At 43.6% G+C, this 16,732-nt stretch overlaps 1 protein-coding gene across 3 annotated transcripts in view; it reads left to right on the top strand.

Moving 5' to 3' along the window:
* UIMC1 (ubiquitin interaction motif containing 1) overlaps positions 1-16,732 on the top strand; it is an 85,771-nt gene that overhangs the window by 20,045 nt on the left and 48,994 nt on the right. For 2 of the 3 annotated variants that reach the window (XM_081850206.1, XM_081850204.1), the window contains exon 3: positions 13,552-13,642. In XM_081850206.1, the coding sequence (XP_081706332.1) occupies positions 13,552-13,642 (91 nt within the window). The remainder of the gene's footprint in view (positions 1-13,551; positions 13,643-16,732) is intronic. The other variant, XM_081850205.1, reaches the window with a different exon arrangement.

Raw genomic sequence — 16,732 nt, 5'->3', positions numbered from 1 at the left:
TTGTTGCTGTGTGGGAAGTCAGCCATGCTGCTTCCTTCTCACCACCTACAGTGGTACCTTGGGTTACAAACGCTTCGGGTTACAAACTCCGCTAACCAGGAAGTGGTTGCTCCAGGTTAAGAACTTTGCCCCAGGATAAGAACGGAAATTGTGTGCCAGCAGCGCTAGCTGGAGGCCCCATTAGTGAAAGCACGCCTCAGGTTAAGAACCGTTTCAGGTTAAGAAGGGACCTCTGGAATGAAATAAGTTCTTAACTCGAGGTTCCACTGTACAGTGGTATCTCTGGATAGGAACGGGATCCATTCCGGAGCCCCGTTCGCATCCAGAAGCGAACGCAACCCGCGTCTGCGGGTCGCCGCTTCCGCACTTGCGTGTGACATCATTTTGAGCGTCTGTGCATGCGCGAGCGTCGAAATCTGGAAATGACGCATTACTTCCGGGTCGCCGTGGAGCGCAACCCAAAAGCGCTCAACCTGAAGCAACTTCAACCCGAGGTATGACTGTATTTTTCTTAAGATAGGCCTGTACTCCAGTGCAGCACAAAAGAATAGGATTGGCATACGTTCCTGTCTGGGCAGAAATCACTAAAATGTATGGGAAAATCCAGATGTATGGCAGCCGATATTGGCAGTGCCGTTTTTGCCGACTCTCTCTAAAAACTACTCAAAAACAGCTTTTTTTGTGATTTCAGGCAGAACTAAAAAGGCTCAACAACTTTTCTGTCCGGATTTTCACTGTTTGAAATATGGCAACCCTAGAAAAGAACTCCACCAGCAAGGACTCATCAGTGAGCTGAAACTGACTTGTTTCACAGGGAGTTTGAAGAAGCCTTTTGTTAATGTCACCTTGACAGAGAGTTGAACTAAAGTATCAAGGCAAAATCAGAAGTCTGGCTGCCAGGAGTAAAAGTGTCAAGGGGTTTCTCTGAACTTTGTTGCGAGAAGAATAGGTGCAAGCTTAGAGTCCATGCTGGGTAATTGCCTATCCGATCGTAGTTTGTTAAAGAGGACCAGCTTTCCAGTGACAAATATAGGGCACTGACAGGGGCTAGCTCTTCCTTTTTACGCAACTGCAAAATGACGAAGCTTGTAAAAAGAATATTAAAGTGTAAACAGGCGAAATGAGAGGGGAGAGCACAGCAAGGGGGATAAAACAGGATGGCTGTGTAGCTGTCCAAACCCACCCACACAGCATCAAGCAGCAGCAGCAGCAGCAGCAGCAGCAGCTTTGCTCTGTTTTAGGCATGCTGTAAGAACCATCCGGGAGTCTCTGGAATGGTTAACACCTGTCATGTTACTACAGCCAATAACAAAGCAGTCCGTTTGTGAGCACCTTGATAAAAATGGATCATCAAAAAGAAAGCAAGATGGATTTGTCTGGAGAGAAAACACACACATATCATGGCGAGCTAATGCTGTTTGTTTTTAACACAGTGGTGGTATTTCTAGCCAGTGCAATTACTATGCCATGATCATGTTAAGATATTTGGTATATTGCCCACCATATCTTCTCTTAAGCAATCAGGAAAATATGGATTGTAAAGTGTCTGCTAGGGAGGTAGTTCCCTCCTCCAGATCCATATCCCCTGGATTCCCAAGGGCTCTCCACTGCTATTTCACCAGATCTACCAGAAATAGTAGACCATTTCTCTGGTGCTATTCATTTATTTGGAATATTTACTTTGCCCCTCACCTGGAAAAAAATCATGCAGATGCTCATGGTCGCATATCTGATCATGGCTTGGAGGAAATGCAGAATTGCAGAATTCTAAAGGGGCAGGCTGTTAGATGAAGTAGAGCAGAGGTGGCTACCCTGTGGCCCTCCCATTGTGCTGGCTTGGACTGATGGGAGCTGGACTTCAACAATATCTGGAAGCCCAAAATTTAGATAATATAGTCACTCTTGAAGTCTTTTCAGATAATGCAAAGCCAGAATAAATTCCACATGACTATTCACCACCCTGCTTTCTAGTAGAAGTCACCATTGACAGAATTCCCCCGTCAAAGTTAAGATTCTACCACTACTTCGACATGCCTTATTTCTTGACAGTCCTCCCTAGCACTCCTCCTGTCATTCTGCATAGCATATTGCCCCTGTTGATCTTCTCTTTGACTCACTTCTTGCATCAGTTCTGTGTCGTTGCTGCCCTTTTTCTCAAAACACCACACTTTCAACTTTCTCAAGTCTATTCCCTATACTCTGTATCCTTCTTTCAGTTTCCTTGCCTCTGGGCTCCCTTTGTCTTTGTCCTGGGTCCTCAGCCTAGCCAAATAATGTTTTGATTCCAGCAAAACTGACAGCTTTACTTTCCCTCACAGAAGTTAGACTATAGCTGGCTTAGTGTCCTTGTTACTTTACTAGCTCAGCCCAAAACAGTATCCTGCCCCTAAATGTTCTTAACACATTGGGAAATGGAAGAGCAGAAGTCAAAATTCGCCTAAGACAAGCATAATTATATGAACAAGAGAAAAATCAATGTCGTATTAACAAAATTGGTTAGATAATTGCTCCACTTAGAAAAATCTGCATGGTTCTAGGGAACTACTGTATAGCCTAAATAAGTATGTTGCAATGCTGATATGCCCAAAAGGCAACTTGAACTAGCAGAATTTTAAACATTGCTTCCATATGACAGAAAATCATTGTTTCATTCTCTTCCATACTAAGTCAGACCTTAGTACGGACTTGGGAGAAAAATCAAGAGCAGAAAAAGGGTAAAGCTTTTGAAAATAAGACTTAGTAGAAAAGGCTGGTGGTGGAGTCTGGAGATGACAACCACTTTCTAATAGATGTACATTTTTTCTATAGCTGTTCAAGCAGAAATGCAACTGACAGGAAGTAATGGACTTTTGTTGAAGGAGGGAAGATTTTTGACATCATGTTCAAAACTGAGAAAAGTTAAGAACTCAATAAGAGAGGTTTGGGAATACCTCGTCTGTTGGATGTTTTTCAGTAGAGACAAAAATCAGTTAGGGGCAGTTAAAGTAGAAATGATCATACTTAAGGTAGGCATGGGTCTAAATCAGGGATGGGTAACTAAAACCAACTCATCTGCTATCTACTGAGCCGTGCTCATTTATTGGTCTACTAGAGTCAAGGATCAGTCAACAACAATGAAATGACGGATAATTTCCCTGTATATATCCCAGGTAAGTAGGTACATTTTAGGTGTGTCCAATTGACATGCAATTGCCAACTCATGGGTCGTCTTGGGGCAGAGCAGAATGGAATGGAAGGTGGGGCAGAGGTTGGGAGCAGAATTCCTGTGCGAAATGTCACTGCCTGTTTATAAATTGCTGCTTAGGTGGTGGGTCAAAGCAAAGAAGTATGCAACTTACAGATTATATGTTGTTGTTATTCCATCACCCAAATAGGTTACATATTCATTTTCTGCTCCAAAATTATCTGATTCTAGGAAAACATATCTTTATTTTTCTTTCTAGTTCTATGTCATAAAAATATATTTCCCCTTAGATAGAAGCAAGGCCCTTGGGCTGCCTGTCCTCTTTAACGCATTAAGCTAAACATGGAAAGCAAACATACCTCCAGGCGCTCTCTTAATCCTTTTAGCAGGTAGACTCTGAGTGGTCTGCAAGCAAATTTTTTAAAGGGATCAGATGTGCACTAGGTGTACATCCAGTCGTTGCATTACATACTTACCGAATTCCAAGTTGCAGGATCAGCAGTCACTACCTGTTCAGTCTGCATGGATTTTCAAATCTACTTGGTTTTTCAGAGAATCCTTTACCTACTTCCAAACAGGGGTCAATTCAAATATGCAGAAATAGCAAGTAATACAGTCCTTCCTTGACTGTTGCACATTAGGACTGCAGGTGGAAGGTGGGGGGGGGGGCATATATTTAGATAAGCCCCTATGTAACTGCCTGGATCACTGCAGTGCTCTCTATATGGGGCAGGCTTTAGAAATGGCCTGGGAAGCCAGAACTGTTTCAGAACACACCTGCCAGGATGTGGTAGCAGCAAGGCAGTTGGGACTTATTACACTGATTCTATACCAACTACATGTGTTGCCAGTTTTTCTGGGCTCCGTTTTAAGAGCTGGTGTTGATCTTGTTCTAGGTCAGTGGTTCCCAATTGGTGGTCTGCATAACCCACTCAGGGGGTCCATGGCACATATCCGTCAACTGTCTGGGACATCCTGTTTTGGAAAGCCATGCTCTTGTTTGAGAGCATGGAATGTCAAAACATGCAGGTCACGTGACTCATGTGGCCGTGCAGCCCAGAAGACGGGCTTCCCAGTTGTGCACTGGGACATGTTGGAGGGTATAGTGGCACCATTCACATAACAAAAACTACCACAGATATAACACTTTCAAAGGTAGGGGTTCCATGGCTTGGCTTTTGAAAAACTGGGTTCCGCAGTACTTAGCTAGTTGGGAACCACTGTTTAGGCCATTTAAGTATTGAAGATGCAATACTGCTTGTACCAATATTAGTTTGCCTGAGCTCAGTATCAGGGGCTATTCTCTCTTGCCCTTCATTAGCAAAATCTGAGTGGCAGATACCAGAGATGGAGCCTTTTTGGTGGTAACAGAGCATCTGAGGAATTCCTTCCCTGAAGAGCTCTGAAAGGCCCCTTCTACTGGATTTTATGCTGATGTGTTTTTACCTCTCCCGTTGTCCCCCCTTGTTTTTAACTGTTATGACTTTTCTAAGCTGCTTTGGAAGAAATATTTTAAAGAGTAGAATATAAACAATCAAACAAATAAAATAAAGCAGCAGAAGAAAGTAGTCCCAAAGGCAAGCTTTCTGCGGTTTTTTTCAGGTCAAAGCAAATGAATGGCTGGGGAAATATTTCTAGAAACTATAGGAAGAGGAGAGCCAATGGGGGACTAGAGCTTGTGAGTGTGCAGCCTACAAGCAGGTGAAAGCAGGGTGGTGTCACCAGGTCTGGTAGGAGAGATTAAGCAGCTCAGCTCAGAGGACAAGGGATGCCGGGTTGAAGACTCTTGGACTAAGTGGGGCATGGAGTGTAAACTGTGTTGGGAGAAGAACCTGTTTTTCAGAGTGAATGAACCATATTTTGAATTTGTATATGACAGGGAATAAGGCCTTTTTAAAAGGCATTAGTATTAAAGCTGGAAGGTACTGTGAGAAATAAATGGAAGTGCTATCTCTTAAGTGAGTGGAAAGGGAGTGGTGAATAACTATTCTGTACTAAATGGCTTGCTTGTTTGATTATTTTAAAAGCAGTGAAAGAAAATGCGTATTGGGACTTGGAGAATCATATAATACTATGCCTTGCACTTAGTTTGTGAGGCATGCTCCTGGGATGAAATTTTTTAAAAGCTCAAGACAAAGGGTAGCACAGAACAGCAGTGAATTCAGTTCTGAGTAACAGCACAGAGAGGAGGGGACTGGTGTTGGGTTTGCTTGTGTTTAACGTCTAAATTAATTATCAAAATCTACGCACTAATGAAATCCATAGATGAGATTAAATAGTGAGAAGCTGCAAGCACACACCATAGCAGGATCACATTCCAAAGGGGCCAGGAGGACTTAGAAAACATGAACAGAACACCACAAAATTAAGCACAATCTGCAAAAATATAGCTTATAGATGTGACCAATGCATTATGCACCAGCAATACATTAAGCACCATTCCCTTCTCTTTGAATATTTCTGACCATAGGATCTTTCCCAGTAGTTCAAGCTTTTTGAAATCAGCCTTCTTAAATTCCAGAGTGCATGTCTGACTACACTCAGCTTTTCCTTGTCTCTGTGTAATGAAACCCAAGAGAACAGGATCACTTTCTCAGTACTGAATGTTTGGTAATCTAATCTAGGAAGGTATCATCCAAGCCTTCAGTCTGGCTTCGCAGGCTATAGGAGACACCCACAGTGTACACAAAAGCTCATACCAAGAACAAACTTAGTTGGTCTCTAAGGTGCTGCTGGACAATATATTTCTACCCACAGTCACCAAGTGTATCTTTTTTTAAAAAAAAAATAAATAAATTAAAGTTTTCTTGGTTTACAAAGGTATGCACAATGTCTCTTTTTTCAAGTTACATTTTCCATAGGTCAGTTTCATTTGTTGAGACATTAGGGTTACATTAGGAAGAAAAAGGGGGGAAGAGGCGGAGGGGGCTGTGGGGGTGGGGGGCGATATTTCTATTTCGCTTAATGTACAGTGGTGCCCCGCAAGAAGAATGCTTCGCAAGACGAAAAACTCGCTAGACGAAAGAGTTTTCTGTTTTTTGAGGTGCTTCGCAAGACGAATTTCCCTATGGGCTTGCTTTGCAAGACGAAACGTCTTGCGAGTTCTTGCGAGTTTGTTTCCTTTTTCTTAAAGCCGCTAAGCCGCTAATGGCCGTGCTTCGCAAGACGAAAAAGAGAGGCACCACTGTATGTGTGGGTTTTGTGTCAGCGTCGTTTGTGCAGGTTCTCTTTGCTATTTGCTTGTGTTCCTTTGGTGGTGAGAGAAATTGGGGTTGGCCTAGGGTGCTGTTACTTGTTTGTGATTGGCTGTGGTAAACTTTGTTTTCATGTGAGTGGGGTGTGTGTGTGTTTTTGAATCAGGTTAGCCATATTGATTCATATGCTGTTGGTGGATTCTTGTTATCTTGTTGGGCTGATAAAGGGGAGCCATACTGGGGTGAAGGTATCTTCACCTTCTTATAGGTGAAGAACATCTTATAGGACGCTTATGAAAGCCTATGAGATGGCTATGAAAGCTGCTAAGAAATCTTACTTTGCAGCTTCCATTGCATCCGCTAGCTCTCGCCCGGCGCAACTTTTTAGAATAATTAGGTCAATAACGTCCTTAGGAGGACAACCAAATTTAAGCACAAATTCGACCCACAGCTGTGAGGCATTCGCGAGCTTTTTTGTGGAGAAAGTCCTGTTGCTCCACCGTGGCCTCCCTGCCAATTTAGATACAATGACTGAATTGGAGGCCCCTCGACTGACTTCAGGTCCAGTGTTGGACCATTTCGATCGGATACTTCCTACTGATGTGGATAGATTCCTCCAAGTTGGTAGGCCCACCACCTGCCTCCTTGATCCGTGCCCGTCTTGGCTGATTAGGGAGTGTCCAGATGTTGCGCGGACCCCCCTGGTTGAAATTATCAATTTGTCCCTTAACACGGGGACATTCCCAGGGGAACTGAAGGAAGCAGTGGTGTGTCCACTCTTAAAGAAAACTTCATTAGATCCCTTAGACCTATCCAATTACCGCCCAGTTTGAAATCTTCCATACCTGGGTAAGGTAATTGAGAGAGCGGTTGCTGAACAGCTTGGTAGGTTTCTGGAGGAAACATCGACATTAGATCCATTTCAGTCCGGTTTCCGTCCTGGTTTTGGGACGGAGACGGCTCTGGTTGCCCTAACAGATGATCTCCGTAGACAACTGGATCGAGGCGGGTCAGGACTGCTGATCCTTTTAGATTTGTCAGCAGCCTTTGACATGGTCGATCATGATCTTCTGGACCACTGCCTTGCAGACGTGGAGATACAGGGCATAGCCCGTAACTGGTTGTGCTCTTTTATCTCTGGTCGGGGACAGAGGGTGGCACTAGGGAGGGAAATGTCGTTGCGCCACTCCTTGGTGTGTGGAGTGCCGCAGGGCACAATTCTCTCCCCAATGCTTTTTAACATCTTTATGCGCCCCCTTGCCCAGATTATCCGGAGCTTTGGGCTGGGCTGTCACCAATATGCTGATGATACTCAGCTCTATCTGCTGATGGATGGCCACACCGACTCGGCCCCGAACACACTGACCAGATGCTTGGAAGCTGTGGCTGGATGGTTTCATGGGAGCCAATTGAAACTAAATCCTTCGAAGACAGAGGTCCTATGGCTGGGTCAGGATGGCATGGGGATGAGGGACCAACTCCCTTCTCTTGCGGTGGCCCAATTAGTGCCATTGCCTTCCGTTAAGAGTTTGGGTGTAATCCTTGACGCCTCCCTTTCCATGGAGGCGCAAGTTACAGCAACAGCCAAGGCGACATTTTTCCACCTTCACCGCATCAAGCAGTTGGTCCCTTACTTTTCCCGCCCCGACTTGGCCACAGTGATCCATGCGGCGGTCATCTCCAGGCTTGACTACTGTAATTCGCTCTACGCGGGGCTGCCCTTGAAGCTGTCCCAGAAACTCCAGCGGGTACAGAATGCTGCAGCGAGGCTCCTCACGGGGTCTCTGCCATGGGAGCATATTCACCCAGTGCTTTTCAAGCTGCACTGGCTCCCGGTGGAGTACAGGGTCAGATTTAAGGTGCTACTTTTGACCGTTAAAGCCCTTCACAGCCTAGGACCCTCGTACCTACGGGACCGCCTCTCCCGGTATGCCCCACGGAGAGCCTCAAGGTCCATAAATAGCAACACCCTTGTGGTCCTGGGCCCTAAGGAAGTTAGATTGGCTTCAACCAGAGCCAGGGCTTTTTCAACTCTGGCTCCGGCCTGGTGGAACGCTCTGCCTCATGTGACCAGGGCCCTGCAGGATCTGATTTCTTTCCGCAGGGCCTGTAAGACAGAGTTGTTCCGCCTGGCCTTTGGCTTGGAGCCAATTTGATTCCCTCCCTCCCTCTCTTTCTTTTTTCTTTTCCTTCTCCTCCTGCGATGAGGCTACATTTTAATATTTTAATGTTCCATTATTTTAATACTGTATTTTATTTTTGTTTTTAAGTTGTAATCATTCATCTTGTTTTTATTATTGCTTGTAAGCCGCTCTGAGCCCGGCCTTGGCCGGGGAGGGCGGGGTATAAATTATTATTATTATTATTATTATTATTATTATTATTATTATTATTATTCTATTTGTCCCTGTGTCAGTTTCAATTTATTGGTTAATTTTTCTAGTAAGGCTCTTTCCCATACTATTTGGTACCATTGATCGGTTCTTACTCCTGACAGGTCTTTCCAGTGTCTGGCTATGATGTTTCTGGTTGATGAGAGTAGGTGGGTTATGAGTTCTTTGTGATATGAGTGGGCATTCGTGTCTTGGAATATGTTTAGTAGGGCCAGTTCTGGGGTAATTTCCAATAGTTGCTTAGTTATTTTACATATTTCCCGTATGGCTGTTGTCCAGAATAGTTTGATTTTGGGGCACTCCCACCACATGTGGAGGTATGTGCCTGTGGAGGTGCACCCTCTCCAGCATTTTGGTGAGGTTCCTGAGTGTATTAGCGCTAGTTTCCTTGGTGTTAGGTACCACCTTTAGGTGAGTTTCAGAGTGAGTTCTTTTCTTTTTGTTGATATGGATTTAAAGGGGGGTTTAGACCACATTCTGGTCCACTGAGTGGGGTTAATCTCATAGCCAATTTCGTCTTCCCATTGTTTTTTTTATGTCTAGCGTGTTTGTGGGATTTTGGAGTAGTATTTTGTATGTTGCGGATACCATCCCTTTGCCGTGTCCCTTTGTTGTTAGGAACCCACAGTGTATCTGAAGAAGTGTGCATGTACATGAAAGCTCCTATCAAGAACAACTTAGTTGGTCTCTAAGGTGCTACTGGACATTTTATTTTATTTTTTATATTTCTACCCACAGTCAAGTCACTGTTGTTTCCCTCACCTACAATTTTTACTCATATACTCTCAGTCTGCATTCTATCATTCAAGTCATGGATCTCTTGATAAGTGTACACATTCTTTACATATAATTTTGCTACCTCTCCTTTCCTGTATGGGCTATTCCTTTTGAATAGGGTATACCTCTCAGTTTCTACATTCCAGTCATGAGTTTCATCCCACCAGATTTCACTAATGCCTAAAAGATCATATTTGCCAACCTGTATTAAGAGTGAAAATTCTTCTTGTTGTTTCCTGTACTCTGTGCATTAGTGTAGAGACAAGTGAAACAACGAGTCTTTCCTCTGCACACTGCTGCCTCTGTCACCCTTAGTAGGAAGTCATCTGCTGCCACCACATATCACTTTCTTCTATGGAGATCAGCAGGAATTGTTTTGTTCACTGTACCTTTCACTGCCACCTCAGTGTGTTTTGGGTTTTCCACTTCTATTCTTGCTGCTCTGGCTGAGAATCGGTGTCCAGGATGAGGGCATGGAATTGATTTTGCCACTCCAGAGACAAAACATGGCTCCTGACAGTCCTGCTTTCTTTGTGTTATGTTCCTTCAGGGGTTTGCCTCATGTATTGGGTGATCTTGCTCCTCCCTAGGGTTCCCTGCCTGCATCTCTGCTCCAAGATAGTCCACTCTGGTCTAGTGAGAATTTCCTCATCTTGCCTGATAGCTTAGAGTGTGGTTGGCAGGCCTCAAGTTGCTGTACCTTCTCTTCCAGCAAGGTAATCAGCTTGCACTTGCTACATGTGTAGTTTTGCCCGTTCTTAGGCAGGAAGACAAACGTGGCACAGATGTTGCTGGTAATTGCAGCAGCTCCATTACTCTCCAGGTCTCTTGGTTCCCCACACACTGTGAGACAGCTCCAGACTTCCCCCTCAAACTAAACAACCTTGCAAATGCCCCTGTTTACAAGTCCTGGTCATGAGAGCTTCACCTGCTGGATTTCCTCCTGTAGTGCTTGTATTAAAAATACAGCAGCCCTGTCTTGTTGCAGGTGGCGCTGTTGCCGTGTTTGAAACTGCCTGTGTTTGAAGCATCTGCTGCGCCAAGATGGTGAGGCCTGTGAGGCCCAGTGCTTGAAGAGGGGGTGGGCAGGGAAGCCACAGAGATGAGTTTTGCCAGATGCTGAGAGGGGAACGCGACTGCCTGAGGAGTTCCAGGCAATTTTCATCCCCCCACCTCCCCACTTTTTCTTGCTTGTATTCTTACTTGCCTTAGGACTGCCTTCTCAGCAATGCCACTGCCTCAACCTTTTCAGACAGATAGCCATGTTAGTCTTTTGCATCAAAAACAACAAAAGAGTCTAGTAGTGCTTTCAAAGACTAACAAAGATATTATGGCATAATCTTTCATAGACCAAGTGGACTGTAGTCCATGAAAGCTTAAGCCATAATAAATGTGTTGGTCTTTAAGGTGCTACAAGACTCTTTGCTGTTTTTCACTGCAACAGATGAATACTACTGCTCCTCTGGAAACTCTTCCCTGACATTATTTATGAAGCTAAACAGCCCAGGCCCCAGAACTCACTGCAGACCTCCACTTGCCACCTCTTTTCTCTTTAATGTCAATTCATTATTATCCACTGAGTGCAGTTATTTTTAGACACTTGCATACCCACTTTATGGTTGTTTCATTTAGTTCACATAATTCATCCTTGCTCAAGAGGATGCGATTTGGGGCTGGATCAATATCCTTGTTGATATCTGGGGCTGTGAGGCTGCTTAGTGAACACTAACAGGACTTTCCAATTCCTGGCTGAAGAATGGGAGGAAACTCCTTGTACGTGTGGTGCTGGCGTTGTGTATTTATGGGCTGTAGATTGCAGCCTAGATAATTTCCACCTGTATACTTAACTGACAAGAGAAGAGAACTAACAGGGCATTTCTAATCCCCAGGTCTGCTGGCTAGAGATGGTTTAGGATGAGACAGAGGTACCTCTCAGCCAGTGGAGGACCATGCTCAGTGCAGTGGTCCTGCCGTGCTCGTGGTTGTAGATCTGCCAGTGGTGTTTTGGCTGGTGGAAGCCATTATTAGCCCCCAGTATTTGGTTTCATGGGGACAGATGGAAGTGGGACACAGTCAGCCTGGGATCCACTGGATCTAAAGCCCCAGTGCTCCCCTAAGAAGCACAGGATCAGTCCCGTTACTTAGGCCAGCCAGCTGAGTCATTTCCCTTGCCATTAATTTCAACGGGAAGTTGTTGGTTTTAAAACAAAACAGGAAATACATTGTACAAACACACACACACACACACACACACACACACACGTCCTGTCCTGACCAGTGCAATCATGCAGGGCTTTGGAAGTGGTGTATCATCCACTACTTCATCAACACCCCCCCCCCCCCAGCTTTGCCCATCAGTTTGCCATAATTTCTTCTGTAACATCACTACACTTGCTATGAGGATTTGGCTTTGTTTTTCTCTAAACAATTCTACCAGTATTTGCCTCATTTTGAATCCCTAGCTCTATCTTCTTTAGCCCTTTTAAAAAACCAACCCTGTACAGTGGAACCTCGGCTGACGAACTCAATCCATTCTGGAAGACCATTTGACTTCCAAAACGTTCAACAACCGAGGTGCAATTGCCGGTTGGCAAATTCCATTGAGAAAAATGGAGAAAAATGCCTCGGAAGAGGTTCGACTTCCGAGGCGCGTTCAAAAATGGAAGCATTCACTTCTGGGTTGTCGGCATTCGATAGCCGAAACGTTCGACTTCTGAAGTGTTCAGCAACTGAGGTTCCACTGTAGTAGGCTTTGTGAATCATATCAATTCTCTGAATTCAAATTTGTATAGAATGTCCCTTTCATATTGCCCAAATATTATTTTACATGCTCTTTTCTGCTACTAACTTCATGTTTCTCTTCAATTTTTGTTTCTATTAATATCATTAGTTGTTTCAGTACTTCACCTTTTTTAAAATAGATGTTGCACTCTATTGTATACTCTGTTGGTATCTTTTTCTGAGGTAAACAGCACACTTGAGATGCCTTTCTTTGTTTGCAACATAAAAATATCTGTCTCTGGCTGGTTGCAACTCATTGTGTACCTTTCTTTTTCTGACTTTTGTCCAGCCTTACACTCCTGTGCTAGATCAGTATTCTTGACCTTAGCAATCTGTCTCTCCTTCTCCTTTTGGTCAGTTTCCATTTTAGACTCTCCAGTCATTAAAAAGATTCCTGCGTCGCCGTTATGTGTCATGTTCAATTTCTCCTGTTCTTTCCCTGCTTGGATATGGCTTGCAATTCTGCTTCCATTGTTGCATCCTTTAAATCTTAACTGTCCCTGACAAATGCTCATACTGTTGACTTTTAAAACTGTACTTTGTTGTCAGTTCAGGGAGGCCATAGCATGATAGCCATTTTGATGGATGTGCCCCCCCTTTCTTCAGAGGGAAATAAAAGAAGTTATCAGTCTAAAGTATGATACATAGGAGGGTGACGTCTCATAGTGAACAGCATTAGATTGTGGAGTTCTTTTTTTTCCTTATTAACTAAGTGCCCCTTGCCTTTGGGGAATCAACTTTGCTGGATGATACCTTTCCAGCTGTACTAAGAAAGCACCTTGCCATGTTAGATGTCCCTGCTGGAAGATCTAATCAAGTTTTTCTTTTGCATTTTCACCCTGTATAACTTCCTGAATGTAAAAGCAAACAACTTCTTGTTAAAATCCTATGCAGCTGGTACTCTGCATGGCAGTGACTGACATGAGGTCTATTGTCCTTTGCTGCTAATCTGTTTACACGTTTGCCTGCATCCCTCGTTGCTCATTATACTTACCACACAGCTCCTTTAATAGCTACAGAATACTCTTTTATTTGTGTCTGAAAGTCACATTTCTCACCAGTCGAGGAGTCTGCCTTTGTGCCAGCTTTTCCTTTTCTCCCCCCCCCCCCTTCCCTGGGCTTGGAGATTTGGATGAAGGTTGAGGCAGGAGGGATGGGGGAAGGGTGGCAAATGGTAGCATCTTCTGTAGTTTATGTATTTACCATATTTCTTCTCTTGCAGCAGGAGTCCAAGGAGGAACATGGTCTGCAGAAGAAAAGAACAAAGCAGCAGCTGGATAGACTGAAGTTTGCCGCAAAAAGGAAAATAGCACGTAGGTCTCATCTGTGCAGGGGAATGTGGGAGCTGGAGAATGAGCAGTTCACTGTTTTTTTTGGTATGGAGTTTCTTACATATGCCTTTGCACGACACATATGCCAGGGCCTACCAACTCAAAAGTAGCCGCTTTGTATGAGGTCTGACATTGTATGCGGATAAACAATATCACCACAGATACATATAGATATGATACAGCTAAGTGTCATTGTGCCTATCTATTGGCATAAAGGAGAAGAGCCTTGTAAGTTGCCAAGGTTGTCACTGTTTATGCAAAGTACAACATTACTATCTATTTCCTCTATGAAGACAATGGAACAATGGCTATGTTATATGGCAGGTGTGAGATGAGAAAAAGGATAACAAGACCTTGAATCTAAGCTCTATCCAGAGACAACTGTAGCTGGTGTATAGAGTTACAGTGAGCATCTCACGGACAGAATATTCTTGCTTGTAGCTTGATTGGTTATTAGGGCAAGAGTACATGCGGTTTATTCAGTAATTAGCCTTCTGGGTGACTGTAAGAAGAGTTTGGATTTCATATCCTGCTTTATCACTACCCTAAGGAGTCTTAAAGTGGCTAACATTGTCCTTTCCCTTCTTCCCCCACAACAAACACTCTGTGAGGTGAGTGGAGCTGAGAGACTTCAGAGAAGTGTGACTGGCCCAAGGTCACCCAGCAGCTGCATGTGGAGGAGCGGAGACGCGAACCCGGTTCACCAGATTACAAGACTACCGCTCTTAACCACTACACCACACTGGCTACACTACACACTCTTAACCACTACACCACACTGGATGTAACTTACTTTATTGGTGAAATGAATTTCTTTGCTGTGATTCCAGGATCTTGTTCTTCTAGAAACATGCTGTTTCACAGAGGTAGTCTTGGTTAGATCTCCTCAGCTGAGCTCATTGCTGTAAGTTTGCAGCAGCAGTTTATAAGTATGCTCCAACTCACAAGATTTATTGTGAGCGGTGCTGGTTTTACAAAGAGCATCTGATTTGGAAATATAATGGAATACATTTCTGAATGGACCCCAAGCAGTGGTTGTAACCTGATAAACTCCAAATGGAGGAGATGGCAAGTAGGTTGCAAATAACCCTCTTTGCAAATCCCTTTGTAGGAAGAAAGAAGTGCATATTCAGTACTCCAAACAAGCTAAAGGCCCACAGATGTGAGCAAGAAGGCATGAAATCCTCTGTGTGTACAGAATACCTAGGAGAGAGATTAACATGAAGCCATCCATGTTTCGTGTTGAAACTGTAATGTGTAGAATCCATTTGCCGCTGGCAGTGCAAGACTAGATCCTCAGTCCAGCATCCAGCAGAATGTGGTCTTAGAACTGCATTTGATAATTGGCATGAGCAAAGGTAGTGAGTCTCCTCATCAGTTCGCTTCTTTGGATGCAGGTCTCATACCTACTACATTAGAGCAGTCAATTAGCAATAATTAATTAGGCACATCCACTTACATGTCTGCTCTTTTATTTATTAGAACTATAATTAGCCTTTTAGTGTTTATTTTTAGGCAAATTAAGGTTCATTTCTTTGAAATATAAACCACTGTCAGTGTTTTAAAGGGTTGCTTGGGTTTTATGACAAATTGGCCTCTTGGAGATGAGGCTGCCTAGGGAGGGTTGGATTGTTTGGCCCCTCCTATCTAGGCCAATTGAGACTTATTCAAGCAATTAATAACTGTGTGTAGTGGTAGTGATGTTTTTATTCAAGAAAAGGCTGTTTTCCTCCCAATGCAAACAGCAATCACCGGGGGCAGGGGATGGAACTGGGGTATGGGCAAAGGGTTAAAGTCCCCCTCCCCGCAGTTGGCATTTCCCCATGGCCACTATTTACTTAAAACAAACATTCACCCAACAACTAATCCGTGAATAATGTCAGGTCTGGTTTCATCCTGTGTGGAGAAATAAGGACCGCATGTGCTGCCAATTTCCAAAGCTGGAACATTTCTCATATTGTTAGTGTTTAAGGCACATTGTTCCTTTCTGACTTTGTAATTTTTAATCATTTTTAACGTTGAGCTATAATTCAAATACACCCGTGACGTTATATTCTCAACAAGCTACGATTAAAACATACAAACCTACATAAATCCTTTTCTTTGGAATGTTTCTGATGTGTGTTTTCTAGAACAGTAAATCTCTTTTCACTGTACAGTAATTTCACTATGATTGTGAGTGTAATACAGCCAACATGGGGGGGGGGGATCTGTTAGCAAGAGAACTCAGAACTGGTGGCACTTTGCATCTAATTTATTTTCAAACGTCCAACTGAAACATGAATTGCGTAGTAAATTGGCATATTAGCATGTAAAAAGACTCAGAACTAGTTTAATTTGTTTAAGGATGTAATGTCTTTAAAAACAGTGTACACCCCCTCCTCATGTTTTCTTGGTGGGATTGATCATATGACACCGACATTTCTACCTATCACTAGAACTGGGAGTGTAGTGGGAGCCTAGCTTTGGAACAATGAAACTATGCTTATTTTAGCACACAAACAAAAAACCCCTCAAGTTTTATAATGGAGCTATTCGGAATTCATGGGCACATATGTGCAAGCACATAATTTGTGTCCGAAAGGGCATGCAAATGGTTTTCTGTCTGCTAGACATTGGTTGTATAGACTACCTGCCAAACCATTCAGACAGTGCTTGCTTCTGAGAGCTCAGCTTCTATTTTTGTGTCTTGGAGCTCTTAAATAGTCTGTTTGCCCACACCAGTAGGAGGCTAACGCAATACTTAGAATTTCTAATCATCATAAATTATGACCAATGTAATCAACATCAAGCGCACACAAATTGTGAGCGTTTGCAGACAGCGTTTAGAAATGATCAGATGTTAAGCAGAATAATACATGATAGCCAGAGATACGCAGCATGGCTTTGACAGAACAGATGCCCTGCTTCTCTCAAGGAGATGGCTTGCTCCTTTCACTTTCGTGCAAGTTGGATGTATTTCATGATGGGTGGGGGGCAAAGATTTATCCTTTTCAATGCACCCGTGAATTTGGAAAGTGGAATAAATGTTGTTTATTTTCTCTCTCTGATATGCCAGAAGGATTCTTGTCT

Source organism: Podarcis erhardii, assembly GCF_964252035.2.
Source record: "Podarcis erhardii genome assembly, chromosome: 2".
NCBI classification, from domain to species: Eukaryota; Metazoa; Chordata; class Lepidosauria; order Squamata; family Lacertidae; genus Podarcis; species Podarcis erhardii.
The sequence above is the reverse complement of the archived record's forward strand: the minus strand, read 5'-3'. Positions and strand labels throughout refer to the sequence as shown.